Consider the following 20,296-nt stretch of genomic DNA (forward strand, 5'->3'; position numbering starts at 1 on the left):
TAACTGAGGCAAGTCGGGTACTTCTTTTGCACCTAAGGCTTTTGGTCGAGTGCTTCTTGGAACCTAAGGCTATGGTCGGGTGCTGTTTAGCACCTAAGGCTTTTTGGTTGAGTGCTTCTTTGGCACTTAAGACTTTGTTGGGTACTATGCTTGGTTGGGTACTACTTGGGCACCCTAGGCTTTGTTGGGCACTAGGCCCAGTTGGATGCCACTTGGGCACCTTAGGCTTTATTGGGCTTTAAGCCTGGTTGGGTGCTACTTGGGCACCTTAGGCTTTGTTGGGCACTAGGCCTAGCCAGGTGCTACTTGGGCACCCTAGGCTTTATTGGGCTCTAAGGTTGGTCGGGTGCTACTTGGGCACCTTAGGCTTTGTTGTGCTCTAGGCCCAGCTAGGTGCCACTTTAGCACCTTAGGCTTTATTGGGCTCTAAGCCTGGTCAAGTGCTACTTGGGCACCTTAGGCTTTATTGGGCAGCCTAGGCTTTATTGGGCTCTAAGCTTGGTCGGGTGCTATTGGGCACCTTAGGCTTTATTGGGCTTTGAACTTGGCCAGGTGCTACTTGGGCACCTTAGGCTTTGTTGGGCTCTAGGCCTGGCTGGGTGCTACTTGGGCACCCTAGGCTTTATTAGGCTTTAGCCTTGGCTGGGTGCTACTTGGGCACCTTTGACTTTGTTATGCTCTGGCCCTAGTCGGGTGCTACTTGGGCACTTTAGGCTTTGTTAAGCTCTAGGCCTGGTCGGGTGCTATTTAGACACCTTAGGCTTTTTGGGTCTAATGCTTCTTCATACCTAAAGTTTTTTTTTTTTTTTTTTTTTTTTTTTTTTTTTTTTTTTTTTTTTTTTGCGATCGTGCGATGCGTAACATATTTGATTTGAAAATACAATAGTTGACGATATTGCTTCCCCATTTGGGGATCTTTGCTTTTAGATGGATTAGGCCATTTGGTAAGACTGGGAAGTTCTTCTTTGGTAGTGTCACCAGCGCCTCTTTGTCCACTGATAGCGTTTGGGCAGTTGCATCGAGTCAGGCCACCAAGATCTAGTTCTCCCTTTTGATTCATTTAACAGTTCTTCTTAGTTTGTCCAGCTACCTCGATACTTTGTTAGCTACAATTCAGTTGTTTGTTGTGGCCACTCATAAGTTGTTGGGGTGACACACTCACCATCAATGTAGTTAGCTGCCAATGTAGTCACCATGGTTGGCTTTTGTTTCATTCCCATAGACAATGCCAATTGTTGGTGCACAACCTTTCTGGATGTGATGATTTGGTGACTATCTAGGTTGCTAGCCAATCTTCTATTGTCACCTCCTTTATTGGTGGGTGTCTTGGTTCTCTAGGAAAATGATATATATATTTTTTTCTTGTTCTTCTTCCTCCTTTCTAGGCTAGAGTTAGACGTTGGAGGTTGTGTGGAGTACATGATTAGCTTGGCAGGTTTGTGTTAGGCAGTGTGTGGCCGACTATCCCTGACGCTTCCTGTTGATGTGACAAGATTATGTTTTCCTTAGAGATTTGTTCCTCATACATGTCTTATGGTTGCCTTTGGTATTCATGCCACATGATCCATGTTGGCAGCCTAAAAACTTCTTCCCAGTGACCAATTTTTTAGTTCTTCTAGGATCAATTGGGGTGGGCTCTCAGATCACTGTAGGTTTAAACAAAGTCAGGATGACTTCTCGATCGGGAGACAATATTCAGCCGATACAACATCCGGGTACCCCTTCTCGGCAAAATTCGGCACCCTTAGGAGGCAGCTTTTATAGCGAAATCTGCCACCCTCAACCCGAGTAAGCAGGTAAACCCACAGGTTGGTTGGCTTCTATGGTTTGTACCTCCAATTATAATGGAAGTATAAATTTTAAAAAGATTCAGTGATTGTAGGATTCAATTCTAATGCTCTTATAGTAGCCAAGGGTCCTCGAACTCATGGTAGCACGCAGACATGTCCTCTTCTATCTATGCAAATAGTCATGCAAAATACAAATATTCCCTCATACATTCTTATAGTTTTACATGTATATGAATTTAATTATTTACTAGTGAGTAGAAAGTGAGTTAAGGTCTTCGACAACAAGGTCTCCAAGCAACCATATTTCCCCATTTTAACCTCGCTACTGCCATTGATGCGGTAGTAGAGTATAACTGGCACATATAGATATGTCGGAAGAGCAATCGAGAGCAGATAGCTTCAAATTCTGAATGTGAGGTTCAGTTGGAGACTGGTTTTATTAGCCTTTTAGATATGATTTGAACCTCTATTTTAGACAAGAACTTGGAGCTTCTTAATATATGTAGTACAACTCCTTTGGTCATGTATATATGTGCATATTGCCTTGAATTCATTCAATAATTCAGCCATTGGGATAGACAACATACAATTACTTGGCAACACAATATTAAAACTTTCAGAATATCACAAAATTTGATTGATGTCAAAGACTCATTCTGGACATTTAGGATAGGAGGTTACAATAAAGCCATTAACTGTACACATAAGTTCATTTGCAAGAATTGGGAACCAATTTATAAGGTCAAGTATATTCGCTGTCAACAAGAATGACGCCCTCCGATTTAAGATCTCTACTTAGGAGGAGCCCTGTTTGATCAAGATTCTAGGATCAAGCAACAGAGTCAAAGTCAAATCAAGAGCAACGTTCCAACTTGTCATGAAGACCAAGAGTAGTAATTGCTTCAGAGCAAGCAGTGAAATTATTTGCAATCAGACAATCATCTTCTTCTTCAAGAAATGCTGTAATGAAATTCTTACCAGTTGTGTCTGATTCTTCAAAACACGAAGTTAGCAAACAGATTGTTCATATATAATGTCAGTTGGCATAAATGTAGTGTTCAATCACCAAGCCACAAAGATGATACAACCGAACAGTTGCAGCAGGAAAACTTGGTTGTTTATTCAAAATCAAGTAAATCTCTAGGTCCCTCATACCACGATTGCTCCCAATCTTTAGGTCTTGGCGTAGACAATTCCTTCCTTGTCTATGTGGACAGAACAATGCTTGCTTTTCTAGCTGTTGTCTTTCACCATGGTCTGTAGAAAAAATGTCCAGAAAAACAACTAATGATCAGTAGAAGTGTAAAAGGGAAGAAAGAAAACTACTGATAGATTGGATCAGTCATCTTCTTCATTAGATCATTACAAACAGTTGGCTTCGAAAAATTTGAAGTTAATCAACTTCAATCATGACAGATATTTATTTTTCCTAAAAGAATGTAAATGTATGGTTTCTCTTTGAGTACAGCTCTCTACAGCACAAAAATAAACAAATACTGTGGTCAAAGCTGTCAATCAAAATCCCGCTATCCAGAATGCATGGCAATGGCTGATCCAAATGGCCATGTACTAGTACACTTACTAAGATTTCCTTCAAGAATCATGTACAAGTGACCACCACTGTTCTCAGTGTCCAGAGGCAGTTTCCATACTCATCTCCTTCTCCATGAGGCTCATGTAGTTATTGGAAGGATTCAATAAATAATCTCGAAACCCATGAGCGTTTTTGGCCCAAAGAAATTCAGCATATGACATAATTTTTTGTACATATAAGTTTATGAAATAACCATGATTACTAGATGGGAAAAGTGTGTTTTCATCCGCTGATACGACTATATCAGTAAAATGAGAACCAACTTTTCCTATTTCAAATTAAGTCACATCAAATTAAGCAGACTCTGAAAAATACTGATCTCCATCTCATAGTTTGTGAATGGATCATAGACTGAAAATGAATTATATGTAATCTACTTAATTTACCAAAGGTAATGAAATCTAATTTACAATCAAATTAATTAAGACACTAAGATACTAATCACTACTATACGTACATAAATCATATTACATTTCTGTAACATTACTTTTCTTCAATACTTCCCCTGATCAAGTTACATATCAAGAACTGAAAAAATTGTAAGGCAATCAAATGAAACAAACCAAGAAAACAACAATATTAAAAGAGTTATGAAATATCACCAGATGAGATCCAACAGTAAATTAAGAAACTTTATATAATCTTGCTTACCTTAGGGCCATGTCTGGAGGAGTTCCAATTGTAGGCCTAGGGCCAATGTTGATAGGCAGATGCCCAGATCTTAGACACCCTCAAGATGAACAGTAGCAGCTACTCTAGGCGCTCCTACTGCACAGGCAAAAAACAAGTTAGTCAATGTTTCTTGGCTATTGGCTTTGGCTTGGACCTTGGTGGTTGTCAATTTTAGATAAATATGTTAATAATCCAATGAATATATTCCAAGATTGATGATATATATGCAATATATCAATTTGGAAATGTCGATATAAACATTTAAGGAATTTAAATTAGTCAATTTTCAACAATCTAGCACTCAAAAGTGTACAAAATGATTATAACTTGAAAGTTTGAATATAAACTGAGGTACAATATTCCTAGAGGCTCAAGTCTCCCTAGAAGAAGGCATCACATCACATATTTATGTGGCCTTATGTTTGAGGTAAGCACCTTATCTATTGGCGAGTTCATCAATAATAAGCTTTTTGCAAGAAATTGGAGACCTAAAATTACTCTAATACTCCTTTTCTTGAATATTAAATTTTCTTAAAAGTGTTATCGATTATCAAACATTTTTTTCAATGGTGGAAACTAGTTTGCTACCAAAGTGAAGGTCAAAGTCCTAATTATCATTTCGCTAAACAATGTAATATATTATTATACAATTATTGCTTTTAAAAGAAAATTTACAAGCCAACCAGCAAAATTTATGATTATACCTTTTTCCGACTTCACTCACGCCATTGAGCTTTATAATTTGATGAAACAAGCCTAAATCAAAATTATACAAAAAAAAAAAAAAAAGAATCGGAGAAAACAAACTTGTAAGCACTAAATTTTGTACTTGAAAAGAGGAAATAGGATGCCAATTGTAGGTTTAATTTAAAGAAACCTTAAAAATATTTTTAAAATTATAGGAAAACCCCTGTACCTTAGAAAGATTGGGGCGAACAGTCTACCTTTTGGCGATGTTCACATCTTGAGAGGAATGACTTCTTTCTTAGTAGATCTGATGATGGTGTTGATCTTTGGGAAGAGATGATTAGAAGGCTGCGTTGAATTTTAGTGAGTGAGAGAGAAAAGAACACCCAAAACCCTAAAGCAAAAAAGGAATTAATAACTTAAATAGATTCCATTTTTTCCTTATGACGTGTCTACCTTAGTAAGGTTTTTATGGCAGTGATACCATTTGGATAATTAAGTCATTGATTTTGATGGATCTTTTCCATTTGAATTTTTAATATATAAACTTAATCTTTTTACTTGGGGTAATATATTTGGTATTTTATTATTTACTTTTTAATAATATGCTTTTAGTAGATTGTTTAACTATGTCCTAGTGTAATAAGTAGTCTTGCATTACATTATCTACTATGGAGTAGGAGTGTGTTGCTTGTTCAAGGGATGTATGGGAAGTTGTTTATTTGATGATATACTTTAACACTTAGAGTCACGACTTGAGCTAATAAGTTTATCAAGATCTAAGCATTGATGGTGTTGCTACTCTATTGTATAGCAAGGATCCAATTAGTCACATTGTAGGACAAAACACTTATAGACAATTGATTCTACTACATTCAAGATATTGTTGCTTAAGGGGAGGTAGAGTCAAAACAAGTAGACAATTGATACAACTACACACACAACATAGAGACAAAACACATGAATAATACTATGGTTGAATAAATTAATTGGATGACATCAAGCTAACATTGATCTAGTATAATTATTTTGGAGCCTAAATGAGGAGTATGATGATGAGATGATAATTATTTTGTCATCAACATAGTGAACAACATAAATTAAAATCTTGAAATGTCACCTTAGCCAACCTAGTAGAAATGATTCATCAAAATATTTGAATGTGAGATCTTAAATTGGTGTTTGACCAATAAATATGGTAATAAACATATATTAAGTATATATGAAGTGACCAAGCTAAGATTTGTATCATGTTATTGTAGGGAATCCCGAATCTCTTTGTTCCTTATCCTATGATTAGGCTAGGTACATGCGATTCTTTCTAAGTTTTTCTAAATCGTATGAACAATGGAAAAATCGTGTTTTAAAATAATAACAAGATTTAGAATTTGCATTAGAAAACATTACATTACATTTGGATGTTCCCAAATCTAATTCACGTAGTAAAGGAGAAGATCGAAGTTGTCAGAGGTCTTGAACACCCAAGATCTTCCACCAGATGACTTTTCCTTGATTTTAGATCTTAATTGGTGAGAAGGAAGGAAGACTAAAAAGGCTATGGTTCTCTCTCTCTTTGAATAGTGAAAGATGGCTCACTTCAAAAAAGTAATAAAAACCTTATCATTTAAGGGGTATTTATAGGGTTCCCTAATTGGGTGTAAGTGACTTAAGCGTACTAAAGGCTTGAATCATTTAATTTAGCTCAAAATGAGTCTTAATTGATTAATTAACCTAACATAGTTATCTAATTAATTAATTAGCTAAATCTGGAGACTTTGTTCACTTACCCCTATGCAACCTTGCATAATTACCAAAACACCCTTATACGCAAAAGTGAACTAAGAGTTGTGTCATCAAGGTATATGAGCTTAGGTGGAGACCATTGAGACCTATAGGACAGTACTAGCTATCCCAAAATCTAATTTTGAAGTTGATTTAACATTCCACTATAGAGAATCAATTGCACTATAATACCTTATGTAAATAACAATGAGATGCTAAGTGGTCGAGCCCATGACTTATTATCCATTGCATTCAGTCTCCCTATGAACTGGTGTTTGTAGTCTAATAAGGTGAAAACTATCAACCTTTCAAGACTACTTCTACTATCTTTGAATTACAAATCCTCTTATTATGTATTTAATTGATATATCTTAACTCTCCAAGAGTCTATGTTAAGTTCCATTTAAGAAACTACTATGACCATAGTTTACATGAACATACCTCCTTAAGATCACTTAAGGGGACACTCTGTCTCAATCCTATTAGATTTCATGGTACTTCTATTACAAATACTCATTGTTACAGACTTGCATCAATAGTGAACCAATCCATAAGGAACATATGATTAGCTTACGATTTCATTAGTAGGTCAAAGTCACTACTAACTTTAACACAAAATCTATATTCTCTCAAGGTTAAGAGATAAAACAATGAAGCAACTTGGTGAAATCATGACTATTTGATACCTTTATGTCATGATTCACCATAAGTCTTGTCTAATGTGTAACCATACACACTAGTATACTCACCATGGAAAACCCATCCTTATAACCAAGACCACCCATTCCTCTAATTATGAAGTAGCGTACTATAACCTCTAAAGGGTTACCTAAGCCTATGAATTGGTTGTGAACAAGTCATCTACTTACAATGAATCCATTACTTAAATTTTTTTTGCAACTCCTAATGCACTCAAGTCATGTACAATACAAGATATGTATATCAAAATGCTTACAAGGTATAATGTATAGGATTGGGATAAACAAAAGTGAACTAAAAGTTAATTAATAAATAATAAAATTTTAAATTTATTACATCATGTCATGCTTTTATGAAATCTTTAAAATAATAAGAGCGCCCTTTCATAATCATGAATTAAACTTTAGTTTCAACTTCTATCAAAGGCTAAATGAGAAAAGCTATCATAGAGGAGGCCTCAGCCAATGGGTAAGATGCACTATTATACCAAACAATAAGTGAAAAATACAATTTTATTAATACTTGAGACAAAAAAAAAAAGAAAAAAAGAAATAAAAGGATGATTTTACACTCAAACCAAGCATTTATTTATAATGAAGTGCAGTCTCCAAACGCACATGTGGACTTATTGGAAAATCATACAAATTATTGAAGGACGACCTTAGCTAGGCTAACAGTCTCCTAAATAGGCCATCTTTTATATATCTTTGCATTCATCCATCTCCTCATTGTCTTTGATTTTAGATGGTGAGGATGTGAAAGTAACAGGAAGCAGTGGACGATTGTTCACAGTGAGGCTTAGCACATCAGCTCTCGAATAATGTCCTACCACATCGAACTGGAACTTTGCTTTAGGAATCTCTCCACGAACATCTACATATCAAGTGATCATAAAAATATTTCATCAGTCCATGATAAATATCATAGAATATCAAGCCTTCGATAAAACTAAGTTTGCAGTCCTCTTAAACCTAAAGAATCGACTCATTTGCCTTATCTGCATACTGAAATATTTGGATATATAATTGGAGAACTTAGGGCCATACCAAGATCAGCTGTGAAGAGGCCTTCTCCTTCATAATTCGGTCCTGCTAGAATTTCGCCATGGGGCGAAATGATGACACTACCTCCAGCCCAAACAATAGAATCTGGAGTGACATCTTCTTCTGTAGGACTGTAAAGATACTCAGGTGGAGGTGGGTAATCTTTCCTCCGACAGAACTGGATGGGTGAAAGAACATAGCATCCACCCTCAATAGCGACGTGTCTCATTGTAGCTACCCATGTATCCCCGGAATCGGCAGTAGGAGCACAATATATCTCAATACCTATATAGATGTACATTCGTATTTTGTGATCAATCAATCCCATATCAAAGCCATAATGTATTTCAAGCCAAATCATATTAGTTAGTGAAGAAAAAGAAATGGTAAAAGACATACCTTTGCCATACATTGCTGTCCTGAAAAGTGGCATTCTATTTTCCCAACAAATGACCGAACCAAGTTTTCCATATGGAGTGTCATAAACTGGAGTTGTAGAGCAATCTCCGAAACCCCAGAAGAGCCGCTCCCAATATGTTGGCATGAGTTTCCTATGTTTTCCAAGGTAATTACCTTCAGGATCAAAGAAGAGAACTGTGCAATACAATGTGTATCCATCTCTCTCAACAACACCTGTCACTAAGTAGACTTTGTATTTCGCAGCCATTGATGCCAATCTATCCACTTCAGGTCCTGAAAATACATTAATATGAGATCAAAGATGAAACATGTAAGCTGATGGTTCATCACAAAGCATAAGTATAATTTTTTTCTTGGTTCATTCATCAAACGTGTCTTGTTTCAATAACTAATTAAGTGGTTCAGTTCTTTAGCTATTTAAGGGAGAAAGAGAGAGATAACTGACCCGGCACATTAATGGCAGAAGCATGGTACTTGCGGAAACTTTCTTTCCCTCTTGGCGACTGGTCGGCGAAGTTGTATCCCCGGGGATACCCACCGATAAATGCTTCAGGAAACACAACCAGTTGGGATCCTAGTGCAGCTGCTTCTTTCAAAAACCTCTCAGCCTTATCTGCTCTCAAAATCACATTGCAAGAATTAATAATCCACGACTTAGAAAGTAAATTAATTGGTTGAATGGAGAGAATGAAAATTAACTTTAAGAGATCCCGAATGACTTTTTGGTTGCTGAGAAAACTCAAGGAAAAACAGACCTAGATGAAACTTGAAACTCTCATATTTTCAGCTGTTTTGTAACTAAGAAAAGAGAAACCACCTCAACCCAACTCATCAAAATAATTGTAAAAGCAGTAATTCCTTGATTGGCAGCTGAAAATATGATCAGGGTTCAATCATCCTTTTCTTTTTTTCAGTCTCTGAGAAACCAATTAGATCACATATTCCATTACACAAGTTGCACAATTGAAATTAATGGTACGTTACCTAGAGTGGCAGGAGTATCATAAAAGATACTAGAAGCTTGAACAACGGTGGCTCTGACAGTTGAAGACATTGCAGAAATCGTATGCTTTTTCGTTTCCCTTTTGTTTGAGGATGCCTTACACAAAGTTCAGTATATATATTGCCCATGAACATGAGGTTCCTCTGCCATTACTTGAACGAGACGAAGAGGCTGTGAAAAGTCTGCCTTGGTTTTCTATATTCATTATGAGCTTTTCTCCTCATCACAAATTTTTAAGTTATCCGCAGACATTGTGGACCAGCGACATGACTTGTACAAATTGAAAATGACTGTCATCTGTGAAAAGTAATTTAAGATAAAATTCAATTCATGGTTTGATAGTTTTAGACAAACAAAACAAGTCTTTTTTGCCTTAGAAAAAGGCCTCAACCAATTAACACACATACCCAAATTATTAGGCTTTTATTTTCATTTCTTTTATATATATAATGCACAAAGATAAATTGTCTTTAGTGTTAAAGCTGAGGCCTTTTATGACCTCAGCCATAAAAGAAAAAAAGAATAGTCATTAAAAGCACAAGATATTTGTCATTTTTTTTTACAAAAACGACTGAGTCGTACATAGTGTTATAGTTTTAGACGCCCAAAAGAAGTCTTTTTGTGCCTTGTAAGAAAACCTCAGCCAATTCAAGATGATCATCTTTGAACGAAAAGAGGGAGCCGCCCACATGCATGGATTCCATCCATGACGTGTACTATATATCTATAAAACCCAGCATATAGCTAAAAACTGGGTCTGACCTTATGTATTGGTCCCTACCAAAAATTAATGAGTGATTCCGTCACCCCAGAATGAAAGGGGTGATCTCATAGTTCTTGGTCTGTGAAGATGCGTTGTTAGGTGCTCCATTTTATTTTCCCATTGAGGCAGAACCTAAACGTTACTAACATGTTTACTTTCATTGTGGGTAATGTGTTTGGGTTCAAAGGCAGCTATGGTAGAAAAATAAAAAGGAAGAACTATGCTTACCCTCACGTTGATTCAAGCAAATATATTTTTTAGGAATTCTAATTTTCATATTTCACCCCAAACACATAATAAATAAATTTATTCTTCAAATATGTATTTTAATAACAACCAAAATGAGAATTCTATAGTTATCCCTTTTAAAATCTTTAATATGACAAGTCATCATTTGATCTATTTGATAGCTCTCCCACTTTTTTTTTTTCTCCTCTTCATCACTTTCTCCATATAATGTCTTTGATATCCTTTCCATATCATGTCTTTGATATCCTAACTTTGACATTTTTTTATTTATATACGCTGAAGTGAATACACTTTCATATTTCTTTTCATTCTTTTAATATTTTCATATTTATTAACTTAGTCATTTTTTTGAAACATTAACATAAAATTATAATATATGATCAATAACTAATGAGAACAAATTAAACATAAATATAAGTATGGAATGGAGAGAAAATAAAATTTTATCCTACAAATAATACATAAATAGTTTAAAATATTAATTATAGTAATATATTTGATACTTTAGGGTTTAGATTAAAAAATTATGTTTTATTTTTTAGAGGCTAGGATATAGGATTTCCATTAACCAAAGATTTTTTGTATGAATCCTAAATAAAATGTGTATTTATTTTGCAAATTCTTATCATATATAAATAAAATAAAATAAATATATTTTTATCATATTATTTTTAATTTTTATTATTTTGTGTCAAAATCATAGTCAATGATATTGGTTTTTGTTATGATATTAGCTCTTAAAAGGATGTTATGATGTAATAAATATGAAGTTTATTATTTATTTAATGGTATTTTGATTTCACTTTTATTAATCTTTATTTCATTCATTTTACCTTATGAGTATTCTAGCCTGACATTTCTTGCACTATACATAACTTGGGTGCATTAAAAATTGCATGAAAGATCCAAGTTATAGGTTCCTTGCAAGTGAATGATTTGTTCACAACTGCTTTGTGAACTTAAGCAATCCATTTGATGTTGTAGTTCACTATCTCTTCATTAGAGGAATGATTGATCTTGACTATCGAGATAGAGTTCTCATGGTGAGTACACTAGTATGATGAGTTATGATGTAAACTTGTTGGATAGTCATAACTTCACTAAGTTGTTATATTGTATTGTTTTCTCAACCTTGAGAGAATATTGAACTTGTGCCAAAGTTTGTAATTATTTAACCTATGGGTGAGATCATAAAGTGATTATATATTCCTTACGAATTGGGACATAGTAGATAGAAGTCGGTAGTAATAAGTATTTTCAATAGAGACATCATGATATCTCATGGAATTTGAGATAGTGTTGGGTGATAATAAGGACATGTAATCATGAAGTCTATGGTTGCATTAATTCTTTAAATGAAGTTTGATATATGCTTTTGTGAGTTAGAGTATGTTAGTTGATCATATAATAAGAGAATATGTAACTCAAGGATGGTATAGGTAATATTGAAAGGCAAATAACTTTCACCTTATTAGATTATAAACACCAATTCATGGGGAGACTATATGCAATAGATAGCAGGTCATGAAGTTAAGCATTTTGTGTCTTGTTGTAATACACATAGGGCATTGAAATGTAATTGACTTTCTATAGTAAGATGTTGAGCCAACTTTAAAATTGGATTATAAAGGAGCCAATACTATCTTATGGGTCTTAGCAGTCCTCGCTCAAGTTCATTTATCTCAATGACATGGTTTGTGAGGGTTGGATTGACTCATGATTCACTTATGTGCAAAAAGGCATTTTGGCAAGTATGCATGAATGCATAAGAGTTTGTTGGGATAAAACCTTATAAATCATGACATGATGTAATAGATTTAGTTTCATTAATAAATATATTTATTTACTATTCTAGTTCCCTTATATTATCCCATTGGCATTAATTGGTTATCAAAGTATTTGCGTCCATATCACTTGCATTGTACATGACTTAGGTGTATTAGGAGTTGAACAAAAAATCCAAGTCATGGGTTCTTTGCAAGGTGATAAGTAGTTTATAGTGGGTTCATGGATTTAAGCAATTTAGTAGAGACTATAGTGTACTACCTCCTAATTGGAAAGATGACTTGTCTTAGTCACCGAGATGACTTTCCCATGATGAGTGAAACAATGTGTATGGTTACACATTGGACATGACCTATGATGAATTATGACATTAATTGTTGGGTAGTCATGATTTACCATGATACTATATTGTATAAACTCTCAACCTTGAGAGGATATTGAGTTTGTGCTGAAATCAATAGGAAACTTTGATCTATGGGTGAGATCCTTGTGTGGTCATGTATTCCTTACAAATTGGGTCACGGTTGATGAAGATTGGTGGCAACAAGTATTCTTAATAGAGATACCATAATATCTTATGAGATTAAGACAACGTGTCTCTTGGGTGATCCTAAAGACATGTGATTAAGATGACTACAACCATAACAATCCCTTAGTAGAATTTGACATATGCTCTTTGTAAGCTAGAATATGTCAATTGATCACTTAATAGGAGGATTTGTAACTCAAGGATTGGAGAGATAATTTTGAAAGGTTGGCATCATTACCTTGTTATATTACAAACACCGGTTCATGGGGAGTCTACATGCAGTGGATAGTAGGTCATAGACCTAAACTTTGCCTTGTTGTAATTATATAGCATATTAGAGTGTAGTTGACTCTCTTTAGTAGGGTGTTAAGTTAACCTTAGAATTGGATTCAAAGTGAGATAGTATTTTCCTATAGGTTCCAATGGTCCCTGCTCAATCTGGTGTCACATTTGTTTGAGGGATTTTAGGTTTGTAGTTAACAAGTGTGCATAAGGGGGAATTTAATAAAAATACAAGGTTGGACTAGATCTTGTGAATAGACTTTCTAGATTGGCATAATTTATTAATTGGATTCTAATAGGGCTAATTAATTAATTAGGACCTAAGTGAGCTAAACCAGGTAACCTAAGCCCAATTTGGGCTCAAGTCACTAAAGTTCACAAGGAAGCTTATAAATAACTATTTAAAGCCCATTGGGTTTTATGAGTAACTTAAGCTTGCCTTGGGTTTGGGTAACTTATTATAACCTAAAAAGGTTCTTAATTGAGGGCTTAGATTAATCAATTAACTTAGTCTAAAAGTACAATTCACCAAATTTATTGGAAACTTTGAATTACTCCATTTCATGACCCAGGATCATATAGGGTGCATGCAACTATCCTTACGCTTCTCTAGATCTAATGCAATGGAAAAATATGGATATAAAATCCATAAAATGTACTAGATTTATAGATTAGAACTCATACCTATGATTTGAATGTTTCTAAATTAAATCCAATCCCTAAAAGACATCAAAGATGTTTTAAAAGTCATTTATTGAACAATTTTCCACCCAATCTCTCCTTTCACAGATAGACCCTAGCATAAAAGAAGGGTAGGCTTATGTCCCTTCTTTTTTAAGGTAGCTAGGGTTTGCTCATTCTTTTAGGGCATCAAACTCTTAGACTTTTACTTTTTCCATTCTCTCCCACGTGTCTAGAGAGAATCTAGTCCCCACTCTTCTAAATATCTAACATTTGAGTTCGTAGCTTTAATGATGAGCCATCAAATAGAAAACCAATAGGTTTGCAAGATTTTCGATGACCCCTACACATTTGATAACCTCCTTGACTGCAAAAATTTGATTTGGGAATATCTAGATCTTGGTAAATACTTCTAATCTATAGATTTAGATCTAATTTCTATTTTAAAGGTGATTTTTTTTTCATTGCTAGGGTCTAGATAAGCCTAGGAAAGTTTGCATGCACTTAACGAGATCTAGGGATAGGGAACTTAGTGATCTATGCTTTCTTGTAGTTGTAGCTTTTTGCTTTTAATTTTAACTTGAGTGTACTTTTGGCTTTTTCTTGCTTAAGCTTTTAATTTTTTTTGAATGATGTACAATGCATTTATTTTTTTAGAGGAATGTATTTATTTTTCTTAATGATGTACTTTCTTTTTTGAAGGATATACTTAATTTTATAACAAATGTATTTAATTTTTTCTAAAGAATGCACTTATTTTTCTAAGGGATCTAGTTGTATGGCATAAGATGTCCTCTCAAGCAGAGGTGGAGGTACTATAGATTTTGTAATAGGCACAATGATTGCTAAGGTGGTATGTGATGGAGGGACTAGTATAAAAGCCTGAAGTAAGGGTGTGTCCAATGATATAAATGGCTCAAGTAAGTAAAGAGAAAATGGTGTGGAAATTCAAGTAGGGAAGAAAGGGTTGGTATGGATTCATCGGGGGAAGGAAATGTAGGTTCCATGATACAGATACCTAAAGTAAGGGAATAGTAGATAATGTGTAAGCCCTAAGTGGGGGTTGTTGATGCTAGGTCAACTGAAGATGGAATCCCTTGGTCGTGGCAGCAAAAAGGTTCTGTCCAAAAGTTGGAGACTGGGCTTTCACCTTCCCTGCACAAAGATGTCTGGACACACTCTCCAAAACCTAAGTCAGACTTTGAAGTGGGCAGGAACCCTTAGAGATAGAGAGAGAGAGAAGATGAGAAAGTCCTTAGTATTGCGTACCTAGGTTCTGGTTCCAAGAGGGTTTTTATAGTGTCTAGGATGGAGTCACTATTGTGCTGAGTTAACATCTTGACTTTTGTCGTCATGATGGCAGCACAGTGGATGGCAGGGTAATCATCACCATTTAAGCGGTTGGCAGGGGTTGCTGTGGGTATGTTATGATGGTTTGCCTGTCACCTCAACCTATTGGAGGTATGAGGCAGTGTGTGATAGTCGTCTGATATGAACGTGGAGACAAGGTAAGATCCCATCCCCCATACTTTTTTTAGAAAAAAATGATTTCCTGCAGCAGAGAGATAGAGTAACCATCCGGAATGCGCTGGCAATTTAAGGGAGCCTAGTACTGCCGGTTGGTAGCATGTATAGTCCAGACTAGGACCTTCGAGTCTGATGATGATCGTCCGGACAACATTGAGATGAACACCACATGGGCCAGTAGTGGTTTGCCACATGGGGGAAGATCTCCACAGGGGTGACAAGGTTGGAATGAAGGTATCATGGAAGAGGAAATATGAGTCTCTGACAGCTTTGACTTATTTCTTAAAATGAAGATATAAATTGTTTTTAACTTTAAGTTACATCATTAAGTTCTTTTAATAAATATACTTTACTTAATAACTAAAATTAAGTTATTAAGTCACTTTAAGTTATTAAGTTAATTTACCAAACGCCTACTAATTTTCAAATTCTAAGTTTAGCTTTGCTTTGTAGTGAATGCATTTAGGATTATCAAAGAGGTCATCAAGGGTTTCAAACATATTCTATTGCTCAACTTCTCAAAGAGGGACTTCAGAAGAGAAGATTCCATAATTCTAGTTTTGTATTCGATTGTATGTATCCTACCACATGGAGACGATTCCTCAGCATGCTGATTTATTATTAAGTGCATGTGAATTACGTACGGAATTCCAATTGATATGAACATAAAATTAATTGAATTATGTGACATTTTTTTTACGCATAATAAAACATATACAGTTGGAAGATATCTCGAGATTCTGATTTTATATCTGGCCCTCAAAATTCTATTTCACTGTCAGGTTGTGGAGCATATCCCTTGGCATGCTGATATGTCAACTATTGAAAAATCTGCAACCATTTTCTATATTCATGAGCTTTTCTCCTGTTCGAATTAGTTTTGAAGTTATCTACAGACATTGATTGTGGACTAACTACATGACTTGTACAAATTGAAAATTACTTCAGTCATGTGTAAAAAATAATAAGAGATAACATTCATTAATTGTGGATAAATTGTCTATATGACTTTAAAGAAAAAAAGGTCATAAAAAAACTGATTGCCTTGTGGATACGCCTACCAGTAGATAGCTGAGAACAAGGTCTAACTCTCAACCTTTTGTACTGCCTCTACAAAGGAACACAAATTTGAGAGATTCAAAGGCAGCTATGGTATAAATACTGTTTCATAAATTACTTTTCAAATTTAATTTGGTAGCAAAAATAAAAAATATAAAAGCTTAAAAAATTTGTTTCATTCCCAAAATTTTTGCAAATAAAATTTTAAATAAATTAAGACCTTGACTCTTTTCACATCTTATTCTCATTTCTATCAAAGCAATGATAGTAATAATATCTTATGTATAAATTTTAAATGATGTAAGATCATTGAATTTTTATTTTCTTTTAACTTCTTGTTATGTAGTTATCAAACATATTTTTTTTTAAGACAAGAAAAAAATTAGACCAAACAAATATATTTGATATTTATAACAATTGAAAACATAATTCGTATCATTTTAAAAAATAATAAAAGCAAAGGTGTATCAAAACAATACCTCATTTGCGTAATTAGTTATCACATTTCCTAAGTACAAAAGTAGGCAAGTAAATTTTTGCTCAAGTTACAATAGTGCTCAAAATCCTTACCCAAGACTTAGATCCTATTTCACTTTTTTTCTTCCTTAGAACAAAAAACAAGAAAATGTGTTTGACAACCGGAAAATAAGGTTGTGGACCCCGCATTTTGCTTGATGCGTTCCCACTCGATGGTGAAACTCGTTTTTTTTATTTATTTGGTGAAAAATCGATTTTTAGAAAAAGACTTGAAGTCGCCACTTATTTTTGTTTTGTTTTTAAAGAGTAAATAAAATAAGAAAGAAAACCCTAAGTGTGACTCCTTATTTTGGAAAAGATGGTCTGTGAAAAACCAAATATGAGCTTGGGGGTCAGGTTACTTATTGGGAAGGTACGGTAAAAACTGTAACACCCTTCTAAGTCCCTAAAAATGGATCTCTACTAATAAAATGAAGCAAGTGTGGAAAATGATTGATCAATTGTGGATACCATACAGTAATCGAGAGTGTGAAAGCAAGACACGCGTGATAACAAATAAATAAATAAGCACAATCGGGTACAAAGCGTACCTTAATCGCAAGCCAAGAGTTATCATAAGAGACAAGATTAGTGCACAAATATGGGATAATCGCATGCATGTCATAGAGTGAGGCAAACCAATCAAACATAGCAATCAATCGATCAATGGAAAATCTCATGTGTTGGGCCCCACGAAAGCCCGATTTATCTTAGTGTAGATTAACTCCGTAAATTTCATTATTCGAAATTATAGAATTATTCATGCTTATTAAAAATGTGAAAATTAGAAAACTATTAAAAATCAAGGAGAATTTATGAAAAATGTTTACCGGAAAAAAATGTGGTGACCAATTTTATTAAAGAATGGAAAATATTTAAAATCAAGAAAAAAAAAAAAGAAAAATAAAATAAAATAAAATAAAATAAAAAATAAAAATAAAAATAAAAATAAAAATAAATAAATGAATAAAATAAAAGAAAATAAAAAATAAAAAATAAAAAATAAGAATGAAAATAAAAAAATAATAATAATAAACAAATAAAATAAAAGATGCATGACCAGTGGAAAGTGGTAGAGATTGACTTATTAGAATTGGATTTATTTAAAACCATGAGAGAAAAATTGAAGAATTAAAACCATTTGAAAAACAAGATTTTTTTTTTTTTTGAAAATTGATTTTTGAAGGCGTGTATTTTCCTATAGGAGATGAGACATGTGTCTTAAGGATGGCCTATCAAAGGTGGCCATGCAAGGATCTTGTGCACTGGTGGTCGAATATGGGATACCAACAACTGAGATGGCCCAGATGACTACTGTGGGTCCGGATGGTTCAGAATGTCTCTTTCCTTGTGAACCCCTGCATCCCTTTCCAGCCTAAGTCAACCCCCGAAGCTATGCAATTCAGCCATTTGGGTCCCAAAATCCTCCTTCTTAGTTCTGATGCTGACATCACCATCTTCTTCAACCTCAACTCTTCCAACATTGGGTAAACCATAGCCATGGCAGCGACCTACGGATAAACGTTACCTCCCCACCCATCCGGCACCAGATTAAAGTCTGTAGAATGCGGCTTCCCCTTCAGCGCCACTGACCGGAGCTCCGGGAGCCGCCTGATCACTATCCCAGGGCTCACAGCGTAGTAGTCCTCGACTCCTCGATGAAGATCCGTCATCGGCTCCACCGCTCCACCTCATACCACGATTTGCACACCACAGATATCACGTTTCGGTCCTTATCGGTATGAATGAAAGAAAAGACATGCTCCAAAACCTCTTCCGGAAACGAGTACGCCATTGAAAATTCTTTCTTGGAGTTCCGAATTCACAAACAAACCCTAAATCGAACTTTTCGAAGTCTCAAATCCGAGATGTCATTAACAAGCTCAGTTGCAGAATACATCTTTCCGTTCATTTCCCCACTGGCTTTGTCCCTGAAGTATTTGTAGTCCGACAGATTGTAGGGGAACCTCACTGACATATTGTGTTCGGTCTTCTCACTCACCACGACAAGGCTATAAAGATAGAGTTGAAACGGCGAATCAAGAGGCAGCTTTAAGTGATCGATTTTACAGAAAGAACCCGCTTCCTCCATTCCTTCATTGGATGAAATTTTGGATAATCATTCACCAATTCTAACTTTCATCTTCACCAAGTCTCGATGCTTCTTCTTTAATGAGTGCAACGAATCTGCATGTCGGGAGACCAAATTCTCACGACGCATAAGAAAAGAATTTGCACCCGCCGTTACCGATCCTTCTCCTTTGATACCAACTCATCCATAACTATGTCATTTAATCACTTCTCCATTTGACCATCCATTCCGAACATGCCCAGAAAATCATTGCTACTTCCTGTCCAACACTTAAAAGAAAAATGACGATGCCGGGTGTGGTGTTGAATACAGGACGAAAATGAGGAGCACGATGGTGAAAGTGACCATGCATAGGGGAAAAAGTGTGGTGGAGAAATGGGAAGAATGAAAACAGGTAGTGAGAGAAACGGTGTAACATAATGTGCCTATGCTGTGTTAGGTTATATATGTAAAAACAACTTTTTTGTTTTTGTTTTGAGTGGTTGTCATGCTTCCACGTGGAGAGATTTACACAAGTTAAATCTCTTTGCATCTGGTTTAAATTCTGGTGTCTGTACAACAAAAAAGTGAAGAACCGAGAATACAAAGTGAAAAGAAATAGGGTCCTCTGTTTTTTTGGGACTGTCTTAACTCCTCTGTTCCAGGTCTGTTACAAGGTGTCACTCTTCCATTTTTTCTTTCTATAGCCTTTCTCTGTTTTAGGCTGAAACTGCAGCCAACATAATTGGTATTAGAGCAACCCATTTCACGAATCCACCTCTCAATCTAATCTTCGATCCACCTTGCTGTTTCCAATATGATCTAATCCACTTCTTCTTTTCAAGCCCTTTTATTTCTTAAAACATGCCTCTTGTGTATGGAATTTTAAGAAATTTCCTCTGTTTTGGAAAGAGAGGATACTAGGGTTTCTTTTAATCTGAAGACCAAAATCCGAACCTACAATGTAGCTGAATTGGTGATGTTGCTGTGCAATCAGATTCTGTCTAGAAACCCTCAATCCTGAAGCAGACGGACCAAGGACTTGAAGGGTAGATCAATGGCCAGCACAAGTGTTACAAGTATGAGTTCTCAACCTTCTTCTATTCCATTATTTGAAGGAGAAAATTATGACTTTTGGTGCGTA

General features: G+C 35.2%; 1 protein-coding gene across 1 annotated transcript; it reads right to left on the reverse strand.

The window, feature by feature from the left end:
- Window positions 1-7,670: 7,670 nt before the first annotated feature.
- LOC100263621 (bifunctional nitrilase/nitrile hydratase NIT4B) lies at window positions 7,671-18,754 on the reverse strand. Its single transcript, XM_059741224.1, has 6 exons — window positions 18,610-18,754; window positions 9,672-9,797; window positions 9,133-9,300; window positions 8,667-8,960; window positions 8,271-8,552; window positions 7,671-8,097 (listed from the first exon to the last, which is right to left on the reverse strand). The coding sequence occupies exons 1-6, from the start codon at window positions 18,752-18,754 to the stop codon at window positions 7,922-7,924; spliced, it is 1,191 nt and encodes a 396-aa protein (XP_059597207.1). The 3' UTR covers window positions 7,671-7,921.
- Between the last annotated feature and the right edge of the window lie 1,542 nt (window positions 18,755-20,296).

Source organism: Vitis vinifera, chromosome 2 (genome assembly GCF_030704535.1).
Source record: "Vitis vinifera cultivar Pinot Noir 40024 chromosome 2, ASM3070453v1".
Taxonomy (NCBI): domain Eukaryota; kingdom Viridiplantae; phylum Streptophyta; class Magnoliopsida; order Vitales; family Vitaceae; genus Vitis; species Vitis vinifera.

What these genes read in the sequence shown, in the direction of transcription:
- LOC100263621 (XM_059741224.1), bottom strand. Translation starts at nt 18,754, where the DNA reads ATGACGGATCTTCATCGAGGAGTCGAGGACTACTACGCTGTGAGCCCT. An exon ending in TTCTGCCATTAATGTGCCGG is followed by an intron (nt 8,961 to 9,132) that starts GTCAGTTATCTC and finishes ATGTATTTTCAG; the next exon opens with GACCTGAAGTGGATAGATTG. An exon ending in CCTCTTCACAGCTGATCTTG is followed by an intron (nt 8,098 to 8,270) that starts GTATGGCCCTAA and finishes CTTGATATGTAG; the next exon opens with ATGTTCGTGGAGAGATTCCT.